Source organism: Egretta garzetta, unplaced genomic scaffold, assembly GCF_000687185.1.
Source record: "Egretta garzetta isolate BGI_Z169 unplaced genomic scaffold, ASM68718v1 scaffold118, whole genome shotgun sequence".
NCBI lineage: Eukaryota > Metazoa > Chordata > Aves > Pelecaniformes > Ardeidae > Egretta > Egretta garzetta.
This window is the reverse complement of record NW_009260484.1, coordinates 4,431,189-4,453,365: the sequence shown is the minus strand read 5'-3', so window position 1 is coordinate 4,453,365 and position 22,177 is coordinate 4,431,189. Positions and strand designations below refer to the sequence as shown.

Here is a 22,177-nt window from a genome sequence, read left to right as displayed (position 1 = left end):
AGGGGCCGTCGCGCCCGCGGGGAAGGCGGGAGCGAGAGCGGGCGCGGGCAGCGGCGCTCCTGGCTCTGTCCAAGGTCTCCTGGCATCGGCTCTCCTCCCACCTGCGGCTCCAGCGCCAGAACAATTCGTTTGTCCCTAGGTAACTTCGTTATTTTGTGCTCTGATGTGGAGTTTTTCCTGTTCCTCCGCTGGGATGTTTCATCACCGCTTCGATTTAAAAGTGGTGGAGTCAGTTCCCGGACACAGAGAGATACAAGGCAGAAGACCCGGGGGGGTTTTTTCTGTCACTATTTGATGGGGTTTTGTCAGTCTGGCAGGTTCTGTGACTGCTGTGCGTCCTTCTTTTGTGCTGTCTTTGCAGAATTGTGGCCTTGCAGTAGAGGGGCCTCTGGGGTAGAAAACTCGGAACTACAGAAATATTTGTACTTTTTTTTTCCCCTAGATCTGTTTCACTGCAAAACCTCTAAGGTTTAAGTGTCATCTCGGTGGAAGTAATGCAGTTTGTTCTCATGCTAGCAGGGTACAAAACAACTTACTCTGGTAGCTTTCACGTTTAAGATAATTGCAGTGTCCTTCTGGAAGGCGCGAGAGGATAAAAATTTTCACCTGGAACATGAAAGTGTGTCTGCTTCTGGCTCTGCTTGGCTGTGATTTGCATGTCAAATTCAGTCAGCTGTGTGCTTTGGAAGCCTTCGGCAGGGTTCAGAGCTTGCTGCTTTGCACATGCACACTCTGTTGAAAGGACTGGAGTGCGGTAGGCACGCTCGGGCTGCCTGGCCAGGAACGTCCAAGGAGGAGGGAAAGGGTGTAAGAGCCTTAATCTTGCAGCAGGCCTTTCCAGCTCCCCCTCGCCCCGGTAACTTAAGCCTTCTGTTTTCTAAGAAGTGCTGTAAAGAGCTGAGGATTTGTGCGGTAAGAAAATCTTTAGGGAAGTTAAATGCATTTTTTTTCAGGCAGAATATGCCAAGTTTAGCCCTAGAAACAATCCGTGCAACAGAATCATAAATTAATATATTATCTCACTAGATAATTCATTTGTAAGTCCGTTCCCAGTGCAAGTTGGAATGTGTTCTGCTTCATGCACGTACCCAGATTTGCACCTTTAACTGTCTTCTGACGTTGAGGGGATGGGAGGACAAATAGAATGCCCTGAATACCTGATACAAAGTTAAGCTTCTTCAAGCATGCAAAAGCTTTCTTTTTTAACTTTTTTTTTAAATTGAGGCTAAAATAGTTTCTGGGTTTTGTCTCTTCAGGGTATCTGTCAGATAGGGCATGTATGCAGGTAGGATGAAACTAAAGTCTCCGTGTCAGTTCTGGATGAAAGAACACCCGCTTGATTAATTTCTGTTTTAACTTCTTTAAGAAGTTCAAGCCATTTTAATCCTGCAGAGCTCTGAATCTTGGCAACGGTTTTTGTTACTATTAAAAAGGAAGAAAAGTTAATGAACATACTTAATTGAAGTTGCTTAACTTTGTATGGACTAGAGCGGATTTCTAAAATTATCAAAGTATAAAAAAAAAATTTAAAAAATCTGTTCCTTCCAGGAACGGAATACGCTAAAATCTGAATTCTGTTTTGCATTCGCAAGGTAGCGCACAGGACACGGGAGGAGTCTGCATATCACCGAAGACCATGGCAGCACGCTGGAGAAGAATCCTGCTAATATTTGTGGCAGCTCAAGTACTGTTTGTGGCAAATGCCTTTGAGGAAGAGGACGTACCTGAAGAATGGATTCTTCTTCACGTTGTCCAAGGCCAGATTGGAGCGGGCAACTACAGCTATTTGAGACTAAACCACGAGGGAAAGATCGTACTTCAGATGCGGAGTTTAAAAGGCGACGCAGACTTGTATGTATCTGACATCACGCTTCACCCCAGCTTTGACGAGTACGAGTTACAGTCTGTAACCTGCGGCCAAGATGTTGTCCACGTTCCCGCACACTTCCGCCGGCCGGTGGGAATAGGGATTTACGGTCACCCCTCTCACCTGGAGAGCGAGTTTGAAATGAAAGTGTACTACGATCGAACAGTTGTGCAGTATCCGTTTGGCGAGGCTTCCTACAACCCCGAGGAGACGGAGGCAAACCAGAAATACTCACAGTCCACAGAAGATGAATCTCAGGATGAGGAATCTGTTTTCTGGACTATACTTATTGGAATCTTGAAGTTAATACTTGAAATTCTTTTTTAAATTGATACACACTGGACTAAATCACACCTCAGCCTGTGAAATTGAACATTAATGACTTGCTGTGATATTTAATACTCTTTGTTACGTTTCCTGAAGAGGTATTCAGGTTACTTGCCCTAAACCAGAACGGAAGTGGGGGGAAAAAAAAAAGCCATATTTAATTTTGTATTGTAAATCCTCCCCATATGTAAAATGAGCAGCAAGCACAGTATCGGCAGTGTTCTTCAGAGATCAGGGCTTAAAAATGAATGTATGGTTGGGATCCTGTTAAATTCACTTTAAATGGGTGCTTAGGCAGCTCCCATTCAGTATTTTCTATTGGGGTTTTTGTTTTTTATAAAGAAAAGTAAAGCAGCAAACGGCTGGACTTCAGTGCCCCCTCTCAGTTTAGAGCGTATTTAAAAAAAAAGCCTGCTCCTTTTCTGAGCAAGTATTTCCAGTAAAACCAATTAGCAATGGCTTTTAAGTGTATGCACAGCAAGGAGCCTAGGGTGCAGGAAGGGAAAACCAGTCAGTCACCCAAGGGGATGGGTGAGCTGTATTGTGGCTGCTTGTACTCTACGGTCAGCCGTCTGTCAGGCAGAGGTCTGTCCAAGTCACTCGTCACCTCTGCACATCCCTGACCTGAGCCAAGCGCGTGTTATGCTTCCTCGCCGTTCCGGCAGGGAGAGCACGCTGCCTTCAGCTGTTGTCATTTGTCAATACGACGCTTTCATCCCTCATTAAAAGCAACCCAGCACGGAGTATCGTGAACTTGAGAGGTGTTTTCTTACACCTCCCGTTATAGCTTTTTGTGATGGATTTTTTTTTTTTTTTTAAGTACATCTCCATGAGTCTCCCACCTCCCCGTTAGCTTGCAAAGAAAATTTCTGCAGAAAGGGATTTGCAGTACGTTGTAAGAAGGTCAGGTCGTGCCCACTCTTCCTTGAGAGTCAGTTTTTCCAGGAATTTTTTTTTTTGCTTCCATTGAGTCTTTCAAAATAACCAGTTGCTATGCAAATAGTGTATACTTAAATTGCTCTGTAATCTTCTTTTCACAGAGCTTACTGATGAGTGCACTGAAATAAACAAGCACGTTACTATAATTTTACACAAATGGTGCATGTATAATTTAAATTTCATTACTGAAAGCCTTCTTTTTTTAAGTGGGAATTTGGCTTGTCTCTATCTAGACATCTGACAGGACGTGGTTAGTCACTTGTATCACAAAAAAAAATCATTATATAGCCAAAATTAAAAGTTTATTTGGTAAAAAGAAAAAAAAAGTGGCATTGTTCCTCTTAGAGTGGTTGGTTAAATAGCACCAAAGTATCACTTTGATTTGTGCAGTTAAGTTTTGGACAGCAAGTTTTTTGGGGTTTTTTTTTAGCCCTCCTTGCTGTTTTTCCCCCTTCTTCCTCCTCTTCTGGGTACGGGAGGCTCTTTCTGACAACAATCACAAATCCAGCGACCTAAGAAAAGAAAGTTATCAATTATTGGGAAACTACCTTTGTGACTCACTCATCTAGTTACGCACCTTTCACCATTCTGATAGGTGCTCATCTACTTGCAGTGCTTCCTTCAATGTAAATGACCAGTGCTTCTCTTTAAAATGTAAGCATCTTTCAGAAAAGGTGTAGAAAGCAGGAAATAAAATTCCCCCTCCGTTGCGGACCCATTACAAGCAGCAGCTGGCTACGCAAGTTTGTGGGCCTCAAGAAGCGGCAGCACTGCTAAGGAGGTGGTTATTAAGGAACAACTTGACAAACCATGGGTTTCCAAGTCGTATTTGCACGGGAATGACCACAGTTGGAGGTTATGGGCAGTTACCTGGAGCAGAAATGAATGGCAGCTGAGGAATGCTGCTCTTCTGCCCCAGGCATGGGGTCCCATTTCCCAAACCAGCGCCAGTTATTCCCGTGCAGCCAAGCAGGACAGATGAAGCTGCTGGCAGGGGTTCATCACCAGACCCTGTACTAAAACTCATTTACAGAGGGAACAATAAAGGGTTGAGCAAAGAGCAGAAGCATTTAACTGTTTATATTACAGCAGCTGGAATCATAAAGGCTGCTTTGGCAATTTTGTAGGCGTATCATCCATTTTCTTTAGGTTCTGTCCCTAGGTCAGCCTGAAACTTCGATCGGCCACAGAACCTGCAGGGAAGTGACAGCTAGTGCCAGAGCCTCCCAAAATGGGAATGTGCCTGAAGCCCTGCAGTTACAGGGCGTACTGTCACTGCAGAACTTGCAGCCACTGAATACTTACTCGTGAACTAACTTACCCCGGATTTAGCATTACATGAAAATCAACAGTACTACCCCTTATTTGTACGTCTGAAGCTTGCTTTACGGTGCCTAAAGTTGGCCAGGGGGTAAGAGTGACCAGGTAATTTAAAGGTACAGGCTGCCTGACACTGAGGTACTTCGCTTCCAGCTTTGACGTTCAAGAAAGTAATGGGAAAGGAGGGATTTAATAAGGTGTTTACAAATACTAAACCGAGCATACTTTCTAATTTAGAAACCGAAATAACAGCACAAACTCTTTATTAATGTGAAAGCTATGCTCCAGCAATATGCAGCAATACAGCCTCTCGATAGGTTTCTTTTATGAAAAGAGTATTATTCTCAGTATTCTGTGGATATGGGAAAAAAAGCCCAACCTGGTTCTAACTGAGTCTGTTCGGATTCTGTTGTAAAAGCCAATTATATTTCCTATACCAGAATTGCCAGGTTAAACTGTGCACAACCAAATATACAGAAATAAAGCTTACTAAAAAACCTGGGTCCTACAGCGTGAATGCTTTGAAACCTACAGCATTGGTTACTCCTACCCCGCAAGACTGCTTTAAACTATTCTTTCAAAAGCAACGCCTATGTTAATTCTGACAGAGAAAGCCCAGGACTCGGGAAGAGGTGGGAAGGGAACAATTAACTCTTACTTTATTACCTGAAGGGATGGCGTCAAGCCCCACACAAAAAGTGTGATAACCACGGTCACATACGTCACAGAACATCATTTCTTCTTCATGGTGAGGCTGCCCGCATATAATGCATGTTTTACACTCCATACATTGCCAAGGGTAAGTCTTAATCATAGCAACAAGCTCCGGGGTCATATCAAGGCAAGAAGGGTGGCCTAGATTAAAACCAGTATTATTACTTTTATGTCTGAAATGAAATTTAAGATTAGTTAAGACTGTCTGCTTTTAGAGAAGCTGAAGCTTAGCTCGCCTCCTGGCGAGACCCCACAGCACACGGGCTGCGCTAGTGCACGTAACGTTAAACAGAGATGGGAGCCTTAACGAAGGACAGAAAAGGCAACTGAAGCGGTGGCACACAAGTGTGGTACGCTAAATATTTCCACAAAAAGATCTGCCAAACAAACTCCCTTAGGAATCCGCTTAGTGTATGCAGATACTTACCACTGTTGTCACACTGGGAGCAATGTATAAGAGCTTCAGCTTTTCCTTTCTTGTTGGACTCCTTACCCTTCAGACAAATTCCACATATAGCATTTGGAATGACCTTTGGCTGGAAGGGTAGAAGAGGGCTATAAATTCATTCCAGAAGAATTGACAGGTTTAAAAGGAAATGTCACATATCTCCTTAACTCTTAAAATTAATGAACTACCTGTTATGATGTGTGAACCTTAAAACACATGATAGTAACTGACAATCAGCAGCACTGAAAAAAGTCGTAGATTAACTACATGGTATTTTGCATTTGGCACACATAGTGTGTTACGGGTAAATCAAATGGGAGCAAAAGCACGTACCCGCTTCTTCCTACGAATTCATCAGCTAACACTCACCTCAATGTAAATTAAATGTGACATCACATTAAAAACGTCAGTATTTTTTTTCCAATATAGAGTACTTCCTTATGAATCTCCATGCAGATTTCCCATTTAGGGAAGAAATAAAATACAATTTCCCATTTGCATGACATTTGTTCCTAAATGTAGAAAACTAATTACAACAGCAATAAAGTTGATTTTTGTGTCTTTAGTTTCAAAATATCTGCTTGGCTATGCTGTACGTGGCTACCTGTTTTACCGTTCTTTCTTCTACCCAGGTGTCATCGCTGTAAGAAATACACAGCCTTACATTTAACTACATCTTTACATTCTCCATCCTTCTAAGCGATCACCTGGAGCGTGTTTGGGTCCATGGGATCCACTTAAAAGGCAAGAGAGAAACAGCAGGCTGTTACGGTGCGTAACATTTGTGTAGGTATTCTGCGTCCCAACCCAAGAGACACACCAACGGTGTTTCATCCCGAGGAGAACCGAGGAAGAAGTAAGGCACTATGCATTTCAGAAACATTTCAGTAGTTCTGTTGTTGAGCTTTGACCTCTGCATAGTGAAATTAGTGAGAAATGCAGTTTGAAATTAATACAGTACTCACTGACGTTAAATCGACTACTGCCAGAGTTTTAAAAAAAATGTTGCTGCAAAGATGCAGCTGGCAGAGGCAGTTCAAGGCATATCCTGTTTTCTAAGGACTTGAACGGCTTGTCAGCAAGCAAGAAGAGTCCCAGTCAACTACCAACCACATGTGGGGAAAAAAATGAAGTTTAAGTTTAAAATACAGTGAAAATGGAACTATATATACATACATATATATATATATAAAAATTACCGAGATCTTTTGCAATACAACATATAGTGAAGTGTGTCTATTTCCCCAGCCAGCTTTTTCTAGCACCTAGCAAGACAATTAATACCTTGACTCATTTTTAAGTAGTCAAGACATATTGCTTTAAGTTTTCTGAAGTTTTCAATCTGCTTTTTAAGTTAAAACATGGCTACAGTCTGCTTCAAATTGTCTGGTCTAAAGAGTTTTATTTAAGAAAACAAAACACCATACCAGATGTTTATAGGTAACTTCCTTCAAAAGATGACAGAGGCGTTCATACAGACTTTTTTTTTTTGCTTATTTATTTTAAAAAAGCAGAGTCAACCTGTTTTATACATAAATATAATAAAACAATAAAAGAAGTCTAACATTCACAAACGTCTCTACAAAATAATAAATATGATGGAAGCAAAACCACACAAACTCTTTTACTGTTAACTATTCTACGTGTCCTACATGTATACCTTTATACCCTGCTCCTCCCAACAAAAGTGGCACATGCTTAAACCTCGTCAGTGTTGCAGCATTTACCCTTCCGTTGTTTAGGCTACATTCTAAATTTGTGTGTGTGTGTTTTTACCTACTTCTATGTAAACCAAGCCTTTCTAGACTAGCAAGTGCACTTTTCTAATCAGACTTCTAATTTATTATGGACTTGTGTTTTACTGCCTTTAATGTACAGCAGCATACTCCCTTGTACTCCAGCAAAACTAAAGTGAGCTGCTTTTCGGTCACTGTTACCTGCATTAGGGTACGTGCAGTTAACACTCTGATACACATAATCCTGAAGTTAGACACTGATATAGATGCATTTATTAACAATGCTTCCATCTATTCTTACTTCACTAAATTGTATTCATTAGAAATCGTGCATGTTTGGGGGGGTGGGGGAGAATCACAGCCTATTAGTAATAAAGTTCCAACAGTATGGAATTATTTTTACAAAAATTAAAAAAAAAAATGCAAGACTATTCACATTTCAAATCGGTTCAAGTTCTGCCACTATAAATGGCTTTTAGAAACGCTATGAAAAAAGTCTATCAAATCCAAATGGGAAGTCACAATATCCCATCCGATTAGATTAAATTTTGTTTTCTATGTCCTCCTGTTACTGGGATGAGGAAGGGAGAGAAAATGAATGCAGGGTCAAATCGATGACTGCCTGCTCTGTAAGTTTTCACTTCCACGCTGCTGTGCTGCAGCTCTCAAAGTAGGCATTCCAGCTACACCATTTTCATAAGGTCCTATTCCGAATGCAAAGCGTTCCATTTTCATATACAGTGACCCAAAACAGAAGTGTTGTAAAATATAGTTTCTCAATACATTTCAGTTTTATGTGCAAAATAATCTCCTGTACTTTTAACAGTACCCTGTGTGTGCAATTGTAGCAGCCAGTCCTGCAGCAACAAAGACTTGCTACTTGTAACATGACAAAATGTAAAACACACGCTAACTGTTCTTTGTTAAAGAACCAACAATAAAAATGGCTCCATATAAAATACATTATTTCTTTTACTCAAAAATAACTCAGTGGAAATGTGCGAATCCTGTAATACTCGTCATGTGGCTACAACTATACATTTGCATGTGGATGCCATAGCAATGATCCTTCAGTTTTAACTACATGTAACCAAAAGATTACTGTCCTACAAAAACAGTCAAATATCAGAGAACAATACAGAACAGAAGTATTACAAAGATTTAGAATTCACAGGGACACATTTTATATCAGTTAAGCCTTCAGCTCAAAGTGCCTTAACCTTTAGGCACATATGGTGTATCATTATCTGGCGTTTCACAGACTAACAAACAAGAATCTGTCTCTCTTACCAGTTAAAACAGCTCATGTAATTGGGTTTACTGAAAGCGTTTAAATGTTCCCACAAACAAGAAAGCCAGTCCTCTCACCCTCCCAACACAACATCACCACCTCTGACTTTTCAACAGCCTGATGGCTGATGCAGGCAGGGTATGCTGATATTGCAAAGACATGGCACTGAGTTGACAGTTAACACCTCATTACTAACACAACCAGCGATTTTGAACCAGTAAGCAATTGCTATGGGAATCCATTTTCAAAATGTAATGCTGCAGACTACCATTATTCTTCTACAATTACAAGTTCAGAACTCCGCAAAAAGTTCCGCTCCATCAGTCCTCTCCCTATGCACTCCTAAGGCCATTAAATAGACGGGACTAATCAAACACCCAGACATCTCGCAGCTAAGTCAAACTTCTGTAAACCAGTGGCACACGATCTTTGTCAAGTTAAACAAAGCTAAAAAAAAATATTAAGCTCCATCTTTGGATTTCATGTTCATGGGAATACTGGTATGCATTCTGTGTCTACAACAATTTGCAAAATTACATATAAAAAAATATACATATGATAACCACAGTCTAAATCTCCATAGTTTGCATATTTCTTAGTAAGTTCCTGAAAAGAGAAAACGCAGCTGGAGCTTGCTATCCGTTATGAACTCGTACAGATACGGTATGCAGAGAAAATTTATCAAAGTTGTCCGATTCTTGCTGGAAATTAGCTTCTTAAGGTAAGTTATAGTTTATTTACTGTTAACTTGGTAAATACAGATATTATATTTATGAATATAAAATGCAAGCCATTAACAGCTCACTTTTGCTGAGACAGTTTCTCAATATGTACCATCTTGTCACTGACAAAAATGTTCCTTTTTCCTTAACCTCTCTTAACAAGCATTCCTGATTGATAAATACTAAACCCTATCTTACTGTAGTGTTTTCCCTCTTTATGGGTCTATTCCTACTCCCGTGTAAGTCAATGGAAAATTCTCATTCCTTTCAGTGGAACAGGACTAGGCAATAATGTGCTTTAAAAGTGTTACATTATGTTCAGATCCTCTCTTAGTATGCAGAATAACAACACATAAATAATGCATGTCAATTCCCATTTCTTCTGAAAAGTATTTTTTCTTAATCTTATTTGTATCTTAATTTTTGAAATTATTATAGAGTAATACTGATGACTTGGGTCTTAGGTTTGGCAATTGCTGCTTGCCAGCTGAAATGTCTTAACATCCTCACCAAGTTTTTAGCTTATTGCCCGCAAACATTTCTACATAGTATGAACTACATAAAAAGCTACTTTCCATATACTGTTAAAGTGGTTACATAGTGTTGCCTATACAACTGTAGTAAGTTTCTCACCTTCCATCCTATACATCGTAACATCTCAGGCTGAAAGGCTATATTTAAAATGAACATCATAACAACATGTTCAGCCACAAAGCTGCACTTTACACCACTGATCTCTTGGTATGCTGCCATACTAAATAGCAGGGAAAAAAACCCCAAACAAACAGATACTGAGTGCTAGTTTTGAACTGGAAAGCAATTCCGACTGCTGTGTTAAAGCAGACAGAAAGACGTAGAGTTCCAATGATAAATCTGCAGTGGATTTTTCTGATGTTACTGCCTGGGAATCTGAGAAGTTAACAGCAACAGAGGCCACTGTATAGCTAGGCTAAAGGAAAGCCCCACGTGAAATAAAAGCAAAAAGGAAGTAAGGAAGCAAACAGATGGAGCACACAACAGGAGAGCAGCTAGTGAAGTACAGCAAGCAGAAGTCCCTTATTATTGGAAAAACAAATATTTCAGGGAGAGGCTGGTCAGTAAAGAAGTTCATTCAGGGGCTTTTTTCTTCTACCTTGTACCCAGGAACTGATTTGGATAATACAGAACGTTTGGAACCATCTTTTCTTGGAGTAGCACTTTTGTCTCTTGTTTTTTGTCTTCCCTGAAAAGAATCCTCCTGGTTGTCTGTGGCGCAATCACCTTCAGATACATTGCCAGACGAATTGTCCTATAATAAAAATACCATAGCTATATTTTTTATTTTTTGGATAGACAGACAAGTCTTTCCTATGCCCCTTAGAGCCAACTAAGGTAAGAGAAGGATACATCTTTCCTTCTGCAAAAGCATGGGGTACATCACAATCTAGAACACCTTTGCTCGTAACCTTCATTATCTATTATTTCTCATGCAAAGAGACTCATTGCATTGGCAACAGCAGTCATGTTTTCCAGTTGGTTTTGATACCAGCGTAGGGAGCACATCAGCGTAATTCTTTGAACCGTTTTCCTTTAAAAGCCAGCAAGAAATCCACTATATGCAGATGTTTTTTACAAAGTAAAGGGCCAGCAATAAGTTAAAAGTGCCCTTGCCATGTATTTAAAGTGTACTACCAAATAGCACTGCCTTGAATTAAACATGTGAAGGTCTTTTCTGCCACCCTCATCTACTATTTTCACCAGGAGCAATCTAAGTATTTCATTTGGATTGCAGCAGAAGAATGCCATCAAAGGCAAAACACATTTCAATATTTAATACAGAACCAAACAACAGAATTTGTGCTGCAGTTAAAGCATTTTTTTTTAGGAATGAGGAGGCAAGAAAGAGGGGAAGAGGTTCAAAGAGGGTGAAAGATCAATGTAAGCATAATTAAGAGCAGCAGCACAAGATTTTTCTCAGAAAAATTGTTAATAAAGGCCTCCAAAAAGCTCCAGAAGAAAGCAATATGATTAATCACATTTTTACAATAAAAACCAAAGGGCCAAATAACAGTGGTGCCCTACAGTAAAAGGCACTCTGTACAAACATAACAGTAATCAGCCTATGCCCCAGAGCCTAAAATCAAAACAGACAAAACAGACAGAGTGCAAAGGGAAGAGTATAACACAAAAAACAAAGCAAACTATGTTGCAACAAAACCCGGTATGTTTCACTGTTATTTTAGGGGAAGGGTTGTTTAGGACAGGCCCATTAAAACACTACAGAACAGGAAAATTGCTACTCGACTCCAACAATGGGGAGGGAGAAAAAGGAAAAAGCATAAAGCATGTTGTAGGACTCACCAGGGAGACCTGATGAATGGTAGGTAACCCAAAACTCAGGAAAAGAGGCCTGACAACTGCCTCTCCTTTGTGTTCAACAGCTGTTTTTCCTCAACAATATGCACCAATGACTAGCAAAGAACCCCTGCTCCTGTAGCCAAACCCACTTCACAGGAATTTTTCCAACACAAGGACATTTTCCCTTCTGCATTCTGCCACCAAAGACTTCTGAACTTTTGTAAAAATTGGAAGGACAGTCTGCTTGGTCCAGTTACTTTTCTTTACCATTAAGGGGAATGGAAGTCAGTGGATAAGGGAACTGGGAAAAAAAGGTTAAAACCCAACTGTAAAAAAGCTGGAGTATGATTAAACCAAACTTTTGAGTTGACATGTAGCATGCTGAATTTGTAAGATTTCTTTTTCTCCAAAAAATGCAAGCAGAAAGGGTGTGTTACCAGCTCTCTCTCCCTTGTTACCCTACAAGATGACCCTTTCCTTCCTTCTTCAGTTACGACTAGCTTATGAATATTCAAACAAAATAAATGCTTATATGGCAAAATTTAGCATTATATATACCCACCATCTAACATGTTCATCAACTGAACTAGAAACTGTTAAAGGCACCTGTGATTTTACATTCCATTACTCTTAAAATTAGGGTTAAACTTCTGGAAAGTGGTTGTCACCAACGTACTAACTAGACCAACATACCAGTGGTTCAGTTGTACTCAGCTCATCTGAAGCTCAGCTGCTCTTGAACACTATCAAGGTAGGTATGTGAAAGTTTCCCTTAACTTCCAGTAACAAGTTAATTTTGTGTTTGCATAAATAGCGAGAAGATAAACATCTTTTTAAAGATGTATTTGTAAAACAAACAAACAGTGCTTTTTACCTTCTCTTTAAATTGGAATAAAGTAACTGTTTCTGTATGGAGCACTTCCTGCTTCTACATCGCAAGAAGAAAAAGTTACAAGGCTACCAATCAATGCCTTTGCTTTAGTGACAGATTCTGTGGGACTTAAATAGCAAAATATGCTGTGACCTGAACTACAGTGTTCATTCCCCTCAGAAATGCTAGCAACTTCCTCTTGGGGAAAAGGGCATAACAAAGAGCTGTGGTTGGGAAGATTTTTCAAGATTTCTTTAAAAATAAGGAAGAAAGGGCCTGAAATTTCAAATATTTCATTGATTTACTTTAAAAATGGATCAAAATGGAAAGCTGGAGAGCAATGTTATAAAATAAAGAGAAGTACTAAAAAAGGGAATACTCTTTTAGTTTATGATTCTCCTTCATTTTGCAAATGTTAAAGATTCTACTAAGAAACTACTGAAACTAACAGAAGTGAAGGGAAAGGATTTTTTTGTTGAAGAATACTTTCAATTTGTCTCACCGAATTGCCTTTGGGTTTCCGTTTTTCATCACCTCGCCCTTCCTCTGCATCATCTGAATCTCCATCACTGTCTAAAGCAGGTAGCTCTGGATCCAAAGGAGGTTCATAAAGAGCTGTGTTTAACGGCAAGTAACGAAGTTCATCTGGAGAGTATCTAAAGTTAAAAAATAAATTAATTCATGTGTACTTTATGCATAAATATTAAGTCACACAGCGTACAAGGACTTCAGTGAGAAAGAGTAAGAAAAGCTCCCTTTTTTCAGCAAGGCACATAAAACCATGCCGTTCTGAAAAAATAGGAAACATACTAATTTCTCCTCTCAGATGTGACACCATCTAGTACTTGTCTTCTTTGTATAGCAGATACTTGTGGAACACAGGAAGAGTATTCTTTGCAATGTTCCAAACCTACATAATCATAAGAGGCCACGGAACCCCTAAAAATTTTTAACCAATCCATGTTACTATGCCCAACAGACCATACACTTTGTTTATAAACGTACAGTGCCCAGGTAACATGTGCACAACAATTCTCACCCAGAGCACACAAACAGCTAGGGTCCAAGGCAAAGCAAAGAATACAGCTATATGTCAGAGTTTGTTGATTACTGAAGGAGAACAAAAAATGCATATAAAAATATAATTACAGAAGAATGTGAAGATCTAATCACATTGCTTATAGTTAGATACAGCTTAACATGTGTAATCCACCCCTTTCTTTTTAACCTTAAATACTAAGAAAAAGTGATAGTCCTCTTACTATTAAGGACAAGCATTGTAAGGAGTAGGAAATTATTTTGATGCATGTTTTGAAAGGGTGTGTCCTTCACTAAGAAGGATAAGCAGTTTCACTTGCAGCTTATAAGTGCAAAATAAACAAGATAACTTGTATTTTTAATTCAATCAATTTAATAAAATTGAAGTCCTTCAAGAATGCCCTGTAACATGCAGATTTGGGGTGGGCTGTATGCACACACTGGAATGAGCAAGGCATAGACAGATAAGGAGCTTCTCTAAAGAAAACTGTGCATGTATAGGATGAGTATCATCTCTGTTGTAGATGGTAAGACATAGGCAACAATTTTCAAATCAGTATGTATCTGTCAAATGGGAGCACGCCACTGGTAAACTCAAATTTGGGTAGACTATCAAGTACACAGCTAGACCTTAGGAAAAACTTCTTCACCAAAAGGGTTGTCAGGCTCTGGACTGGGCTGCCCAGGGAGGTGGTAGAGTCCTCATCCCTGGAGGTATTTAAAAGAAGGATAGATGAGGTGCTTAGGGACATGGTTTAGTGGTGGGATGGCAGGGTTAGGTTAAAGGTTGGACTCTATGATCTCAAAGGTCTTTTCCAACCAAAGTGATTCTATGATTCTACACACTTTCAATGAAATACAAAGATCCACTAGCAATACCTTACTCTCACAAATCCAACATTAAACTTAGTGCACAAGATCAATCAAATTTTTTTTTTTAAATTAAAAACTTCCTAAAAATTTAGGAAAGGCCAGTAAGACTGTCACACAGAAAACATGTGATTACAAGCCAGCATTACAACATTTAGATATAGTAACATTAATCTTAGCACACATGCAGAGGCAGATGATAAGTAAACACATGAGGGTGGCAGGAGTGAAATCAATGTCTCCTTTTACCACAGTAAATATCTGAGCAGGCCAAAATCTCAGACACTGCAATACATCAGTGGAGACAGTCCTCTTGCAGCCAGCACTGTTTTGTTGACAAAAGCTGTCCTGCTATGCATCTGTTAGACTAGCAGGTGTCTCAGGCATAAAATTAATTCAAAACCTTACAGTAAACACACTGAAATGTTTTCCATCTGCTAGATGTAGAGCAAACACACCAGTGCAACAGAATCCGCAGTTAGGATGCTTTTAAAGTACCTTTTGTAGTATTCCTGGAACTGGCCGGGTATGAGAGCCACTGGATAAGGACTAACCTTTGTTCTCTCTGTAGGTAAGATTTTGTACTTTCCTTGAGGCACCTGGATAATCTGTATTGTTTAATACAAAACAATTACTTTTTTTGTTTCACATAGAAACTTTTGAGCCTTCCTCACCATCTGCCCCCAAACATTTTTTAATGAGCCAGCTTTATTGAGTTGGAACAGCTATGCAAGTTCTCCCATGGGAAATCCAATTCATTAAAATGGTAAGAGAGCCCACTCACAAAATAGTACTATGGAATAAATCCAATCACTAAGTATCTAGTGAACTGAACGAGTATTAGGTAAGACTACTTCTACCAGTACATTATGTAAAGTAATTTAAAAATTAAAAATCTAATAATTGAAACAGTAAACATTAACGTTTGTGACTGGCATCTTTAGCACGAATTATCATTGCTGGTCCATATTGGTAGAGGATAGTAAGAACATGTCCATCTAATTCTGAAACCAGATGGTACTATAAAAAATGCAGTTAATAATACAAATATATGGAAAGGATAAGCTTACACAGAAGCCTTCTTTCCCTTAGAAAGATATTAAACTAATCATCCACTATCTTGTCTCTAACAAGGATAATATAAACTTTCCATAACACACTGCCATGTAATAATTTGCAGAATTTGCATAGAGAAAATTTTTGCTTTACTGTCTTTATACAAGCAGAAAAGTCCTGCTTCAAAATGCCAGCTAATTTTTTTTTGTTTTTAAATCAAGCACAGAAGCCTGAAATACATCTAATACAAAAATAATATAACACCTAACAAAAACAAGGACATACTCTCTTAGAAGATAAATAGCTTACTTTTTTACTCTGGGTACTGTTCAGCCAAAATTTTGGAGCTGTTCCAAGAAAGAATTAGCTCTTTATATGAATAGATACAATAGCAACAGAAGCTTCTTAGTAGCCTAAACATACCTCTTAATTTTATGCTACTACCAGCAGATTAAAGACATGACAACAAATACTGAAATTTTTAAAGCTTCCCAAGACATGTATTTTCAAGTTAAAAAAAAGTTTTCACATTAAATATATTTGAGATTATTATTTTTAGCAGTATTACCCATTTATCAGCAAAACTGTTTAAGTCCCTACATGACTGAAACAGGACTAATCAAAACCCCTGATAATAAAATAGTTAAAATGGTATCAAAACCAACTTTACTAAAACAAGCAAGGAGCTACCTATTGACATTGATAAGAAAATTAAATCTGCCTACATGTGTCTGTAAATCAAAATAGGCTCTTCTTTCTTCCATCCGCTCTCGGTTTAAATTGCTGTTGAATTCTGCAGCTTTCTTGGCAGCTTTTTTAATATATTCTGGAACTTTACTGGCTTCTACTTTCTGTGTGTTCTGCTGCTGCATTTGCTGGAATAAAAACAATTTTGTTAATTCATTTTCATTTCACTATCAGTTTGAGAACAGCCTTTTCTGATACGCCACATGTTACAGATCTGGTTCACTTATTCGCTAGTTACTTACAGAGTACTCTTTATAATGATCTGTTATTCGCTGACGTTCTTTCTCTTGCAGTATAACAGAATACTCGGCATGTTTGGCAGGGTATTCTTTAATCATAAGATCAATTACTTCATCACTACGCAAAGCTGTTAGACCTAAAATAGATAAAAGCAATAATGATGCTATCTGGCAAAACTAAACGTAGGTTATTTATACCCCACAATGATCAACTCAAGCTTCTGAGCAGCTAAAAACAACAACCTGCTGGGCATAATGCTTCTCTCTCAAGTAGGAGTGAACTTGCACTGTTCAGCTTTCAAGGCTGATTAGTAGGAGTTTGCTTCTATCCAAGGAGGCAAGGCTCATTTCTTTTCTTGCTTACAGCTACAGAGCCCTTCACGTTGACTCAGCCACCCACTGAACTCCCCTGTGAGGCAGAACCTTTGCTCTAAGCAGGACCTGGTGAACTGTTAGTTTCAGTTTCCAGTATTGGTGAAGTGTTAGTTTCATCACCTTGAAGAACCTTAACTGAGATCATGAAGTCTATGTAATCTCTCTACGCAAATCGAGGAAGAATTACTGTAAGGGCAATTCAGAGCAGCAAACTGCACGCAGACTCCTGACTCCCAACTGAAGCATTTGAAGTCCAGAAATCAGAATGCCTCGGTTTGGAGCTACAATGCAGAACTCCTCCTTTAAAGGTTCCAACACAACTAATCTCCAAACATTGACAAAAGCATGGAGGTTGACTTATGTTCCTACCGCTGATTATAAATATAACCTTAAAAAATAGGGATAGTTAACTCAGCACACGTCTCTACTGGATATATGAGGCAGAATATAGCATTTTGCTTCTATTGACAAAAATTAGATACTCTTGTCTCCTGCATATTTAAGTTTAAAAAAAAAAAAAGAAATCAAGAGAGCTGGCAGGTGAGAAATAAAGGTGGTATACCAAAGACTGCTAGTACATAAAATGACATTACATTTGCACAAACCCATGATATAAAGAAAAAAATGCAACAGGCATCATTTAATCTCCAACGTGCTTCAAGCCACAGCAGAGGAAGAAAAAGATACTTCAAGCTCTTTCAATATAAGCCACATCAATGACATCATTCCATTTAAAGCACATTGTGTGCTTTAATACACACCCTTTTAACTTCTGACATATAAGCTGAGCCATGTAAGATACAGTAATGTTTGCTGTGTTCCAGCTAACTCAGCAAAACAAGACTGATGTACTTTTTAATTTGAAAAATTATGGTGTTCTCTTTTCTAGAAAGTCAAAAAGGTTCTAAAAGTTAATTTACAACATAGAAAGGATTTTACTAAGTAATGAGAATAGATCCAAAATTTAATTTTTTTTATAATGGATCTGAAATACTGATACCTCATGGTGAAGTTACACAAATCAATAATAAACCGTTTTTCATCTCAGAATTTACGTCTTCAGTTGAGAGCGATGTAATTCTTCTCTACCAAACTGAATCACAGTTTCAGTGTGCCATATTTTTAATACTATAACAAGGAATCTAACAATTTGTTTTCTTACCTAGTGTGCACTGAGTCTCCGTGATAACATTTAGTTCTCTGAGGTAGAGTTTCTCCTTGTGAGATAGATCTCGTCTTTCTAAATCTCCAAAGAAAACAAAAACCAGCAATAAAAATGTGTGCAGTTACTCACACTCCCCCATAAACAGTGTCAAAGTATTATGACAATTTATTTCCAAGCAGTGAGAGTCTGTATTATACTACTATTCCTACAAACATGATAACTTTATAAATTATGTTTAGATTTAATATACACTGTAGGGACATGGTCAATTTTTCTGAGTACCCTGCCTGTAGTTATGATTTACAGAAATACTGAAGAAACCTGACATGTGACCTCAGATGCAGAAAATATTATCAAGCACTGAAGGTACATTCTTTTTTCTTTTAATATGCCTTTTAAAAATAAATTTCTTGACAGACGAACCAGATTTGACAATTCTGAACAATGAAGGCTCAAATCCTAGAACCTCCTCAATTCATTTTTTAAAATTCTTCCACAGTGTAGAAATGTTGTCACAATTCATGAAACAGAATATAAAGATATAGCTATATAGCAAGAAATCACCAACAAAATATTTAAAAATTGAGGTCAGTTTTCAAAAGGTACTTGCTGATCTAAGTACCAAATCAGACTTGTTTATGGATTTTCAGTGGCAATACCAAAAAATCTTGAATTACCTCGAAAACCACAGGATACATTTTCAATATGCTGGTAACAAAAATAAAAAGCACAACATATATAATTCAGATCTGCTCTTGCCAGGGTCTTTTTTTAATCAGTTGGCTCATGCTATAGTCAGAGAGACACAGATTACATCCACACTGTACAAAGACCAAAATTTTTAGAAGAAAAACTTTAAAAATAAATACCTGGATATTTTCTTTTAAAGGAAGTCACGCCCAAATATTCACTGACTTGCTCCTGAAGCATATAGTATTCTCCTGTTTCATCTGGTGGCCACTTGTATTCTATCAAGTTTTCATCAGGAAAATAGCTATATCTAAATATAAGAACAGTGTTAGAACAAATCAAATAATCCTTAAGAGGGATACTTACATTCCTAGAAATCCAGTAATTCCTATTTATACGTTAATGAACAACATCTGTGAAGTTGGACAAGCACTTCAGAACACTGCATCCTGTTAACCCATTTCAAAGTTACACTCCACATACATTTCTCCAAACCAGCATTCATCAATATGCTGAGGGACAGAACATGAAGAAAGGGCTATCTGTGACAGCAGATAGGACAGCAGGAAAAGCAGGTCAAAACTCACTCAAAAATATGTAGTATTTTACAAAACAGGTAAGCTGTGCTTCTGGATTGTAAATTGGATGTAGCACATTTTGTGTCATTTTAAAACAAAATGTCTTAAAATACGCTGGGAGGAAAAGGCAGCTAGCTATGCATAGGACATTGCCTCCATTCAGAAAGGCATGTGAAGAATACACAAGCAAAGAAAGAAGAGCTAATACTTAAGTATATCGAACAATACAATAAGACTAGCAAAGAAAAAGTGGGAATTGTAAAACATAGTATTACCCGAGGTCCTGACTAGAAGTTTCACAGCTCCGAGAACTGTCCCCTGAGCCCATACGTCGTCTTTTGGATGGCTGGCTGCCGTCATTGGAATTTTCTTCTGTGTCATCCTGAAACGAAGAGAAATATTAAAAAAAAATAAGGGTATTGAGCAGATAATGTAAGGCATCAAAAAATACCGCAAGACAATCCACAGTTTAAATATACCTGAACTACTGAGCTATTTAATAACACTCTTTACAAACAACTCATAGGACAGTTTACCTAGCAAATTATTCTTTGCTGCCAACTAGCTGCACTACACAATAGTGGCACAGGAGGAGAACTGGGTAGTTTCTCACCTGTTGCATAGGTGGAGGACTGAACAGGCAGAGCTGTGGCTCTCTCTGACCACCAAGTTCATTGTTCTTGATGTAAACTACCTGTGGCATCAGCACGGCCAGACAGCTGTAAAGCCAGCAAACCTCCCTCACTGGTGACAGTCAGGGACAAGACTAATTCACTTCATCAGGCTAGCTCTCAAAAGCAACAGCAAGGGCAGAGCAAAACCACCAAGCCCTTGCTGAGAGCTGATGCTTATAAATCAAGGGGAAATATTACCAAAAGCAACACAGGAGTTTATGGAGATACAGTTAAAATAAAAAGAATGGTATACGGTTTACAAAAATATATGATTACAGCAAGTAGCAAAGACTTGTCTTTTGGGGGAAACAGGGGGGAAGAGAAAAACTGAAGTTGTATCGCAACAGATACAGAAGATAAATGTCATCTTCAGAACAAAGCTATTACAAGGGAACATTTAGAAGCTAACTTACAGGTCTCACTATTCAGATTTCATGAGATCTATATAAAGAAAGGGAATAAAGGGTGAAGAAAAAAAAATAGTTCTTGTAAAACCTAGCAGACCACTGATTTCATCGACCTTCTTGTGCTTTTCACTGCTTTGCTGTCTAATAACACTATACAACTCCTACCTAGTGCTCAGCATCAACATCTCTCAAAACATTTAATGATCACCCTTGCATGATTGTAAATGAGAAACAGAAGGTAGAAGTGTTCAGGTGAATCAGCTACTGTCACCCGTAGTAGAGGCAAGAACAAGAGAGCTCTTTAAGTAACTGAAAGTCTAAAGTGGAGTCATATGAAAGAATCCCGTTTCATAAGCATTGTGAAAAGTTTAAGTAAGAATTAACCTGTCAGAAATAAATGGATCAAGCCCACAACTATACTTAGGTATTAAATAATGACAAGAACAATTATTAGGGCTACCTTAACTAATGTCTGTCATTCTAGCATGTTTTACGTATCGTATGACTTGAAATATCATTTAAAAATATTTCAGCAAATGAGAATACATTATTTTTGTTCTGTAGCATTTCACAGTACTATAATCAAGACAGGCCACGGGGAAAAAAAATTTGTCTCCTGTATTTTTGGTTTATTTCATGTTTTTCACAATTCTTTACTTTTTTTTGTCCTTTCCCATGGATTAGTAAGAGTATCTTTCATACAATGAGAACAAAAACTTAAAAGCAAAATTTAATGAAACTGTGCTTTCTTAGTGTAGCTATACTTAAAGAATCATGTAAGTAGCATCTCCGCTAGTACTACTAATAATACTATTTCCTAGTATTGCTGAGAATGCCCTGTATAAACTTAATTAGAGAAACAAAGTAGCAGTCTCCAATCAAAACAATACCACACTAGTGTACTTTGTGACACAGCTATGTCTCAGCAGCAGTTCATCCCTACTTCCCACAGGGAACGTGAACACGCTCACTCCAAACTTTTTTAGCTACTAGACAAAAACATGAACAGGGCCAAAGCCATGCTTTCCTACACCAAAGCTACCACAAGACTTCAAAACATTTTTAAGATACATCTCAACCTGACAGTTAAGAAGAAGTGCCTTGCATCAGTCACTCCTTTTGCTTTGAAATTTTCTTTTATTAAATACCATATCATTAAAAAACATGAGCACCCATACCGCAGGGGAGATTAATGTCCTCTATTTCTATCTTTGCTTTCTTCTTTGCTGAAAACTTCAGCAAATTCAAGCACACAGGCTCACAGACTAAAACAGTCCAGGAAATGAGACAAGTTTGTTGCAGAGGACTTTGCAGAAAAAGTGAGAACATTTGCATTGCAACCTAAGGCACGCTGTAGTTCAGCCACCGTTACTGTAGTGAAAATAATAACCAGGGACGCCTCGCGGCTTTCTTTGCACGGCATTCCAAACATTACCAAAAAAAGCCCCTTCTTGCCTTGAAAACGCACGTTTCTGGAAAGCGCCTGTTAGTCCTTACGAAGTACGGTTAGATTACGAATTCCTGGGACGCCTTTTAATTTTAAGATCTACGCAACGACCCTTCCTTACGTAATCGGAAAGCCTGAATTGCCGAGATGCCTTTCAAAAAGTAACTGCCAATCTGCACCCGAGCGCGGGGGCAGAAACAGCAGGCGGCACTCGGTGCCACAAGCCCAGGCAGTGCCCGGAAAGAGCGGGTACAATTTAGCAGGCCTAGGCAGAAGAGCCCGAGACCGGCCCCAAACTTTGCTGGGTGCGACGCTGGGG

The 22,177-nt window shown here is 38.7% G+C and overlaps 2 protein-coding genes across 7 annotated transcripts; one reads left to right on the top strand and one right to left on the bottom strand.

The window, feature by feature from the left end:
• Positions 1 to 6: 6 nt before the first annotated feature.
• CUNH6orf120 (chromosome unknown C6orf120 homolog) lies at positions 7 to 2,218 on the top strand. Of its 3 annotated transcripts, none has more exons than XM_009644164.2 (2): positions 7 to 139; positions 1,593 to 2,218. In XM_009644164.2, the coding sequence occupies exon 2, from the start codon at positions 1,637 to 1,639 to the stop codon at positions 2,192 to 2,194; it is 558 nt and encodes a 185-aa protein (XP_009642459.1). In that variant the 5' UTR covers positions 7 to 139; positions 1,593 to 1,636; the 3' UTR covers positions 2,195 to 2,218. The 3 variants fall into 3 exon arrangements, with proteins under 3 accessions (XP_009642459.1, XP_035755563.1, XP_035755564.1); XM_035899670.1 differs by having other exon boundaries at positions 1,549 to 2,218; XM_035899671.1 differs by having other exon boundaries at positions 7 to 142; positions 1,596 to 2,218.
• Positions 2,219 to 3,541: 1,323 nt separating this feature from the next.
• On the bottom strand, positions 3,542 to 22,080 carry PHF10 (PHD finger protein 10). Of its 4 annotated transcripts, none has more exons than XM_009644163.2 (12): positions 21,847 to 22,080; positions 19,606 to 19,712; positions 18,932 to 19,062; positions 18,060 to 18,143; positions 16,526 to 16,659; positions 16,262 to 16,411; positions 14,979 to 15,088; positions 13,075 to 13,228; positions 10,497 to 10,652; positions 5,595 to 5,703; positions 5,120 to 5,308; positions 3,542 to 3,645 (listed from the first exon to the last, which is right to left on the bottom strand). In XM_009644163.2, exons 2-12 carry the CDS (start codon positions 19,656 to 19,658, stop codon positions 3,560 to 3,562), a joined length of 1,356 nt encoding a protein of 451 aa, XP_009642458.1. In that variant the 5' UTR covers positions 19,659 to 19,712; positions 21,847 to 22,080; the 3' UTR covers positions 3,542 to 3,559. The 4 variants fall into 4 exon arrangements, with proteins under 4 accessions (XP_009642458.1, XP_035755561.1, XP_035755560.1 ...); XM_035899668.1 differs by lacking the exon at positions 21,847 to 22,080 and adding an exon at positions 19,944 to 20,421 and having other exon boundaries at positions 18,060 to 18,137; XM_035899667.1 differs by lacking the exon at positions 21,847 to 22,080 and adding an exon at positions 19,944 to 20,328.
• Positions 22,081 to 22,177: the final 97 nt, after the last annotated feature.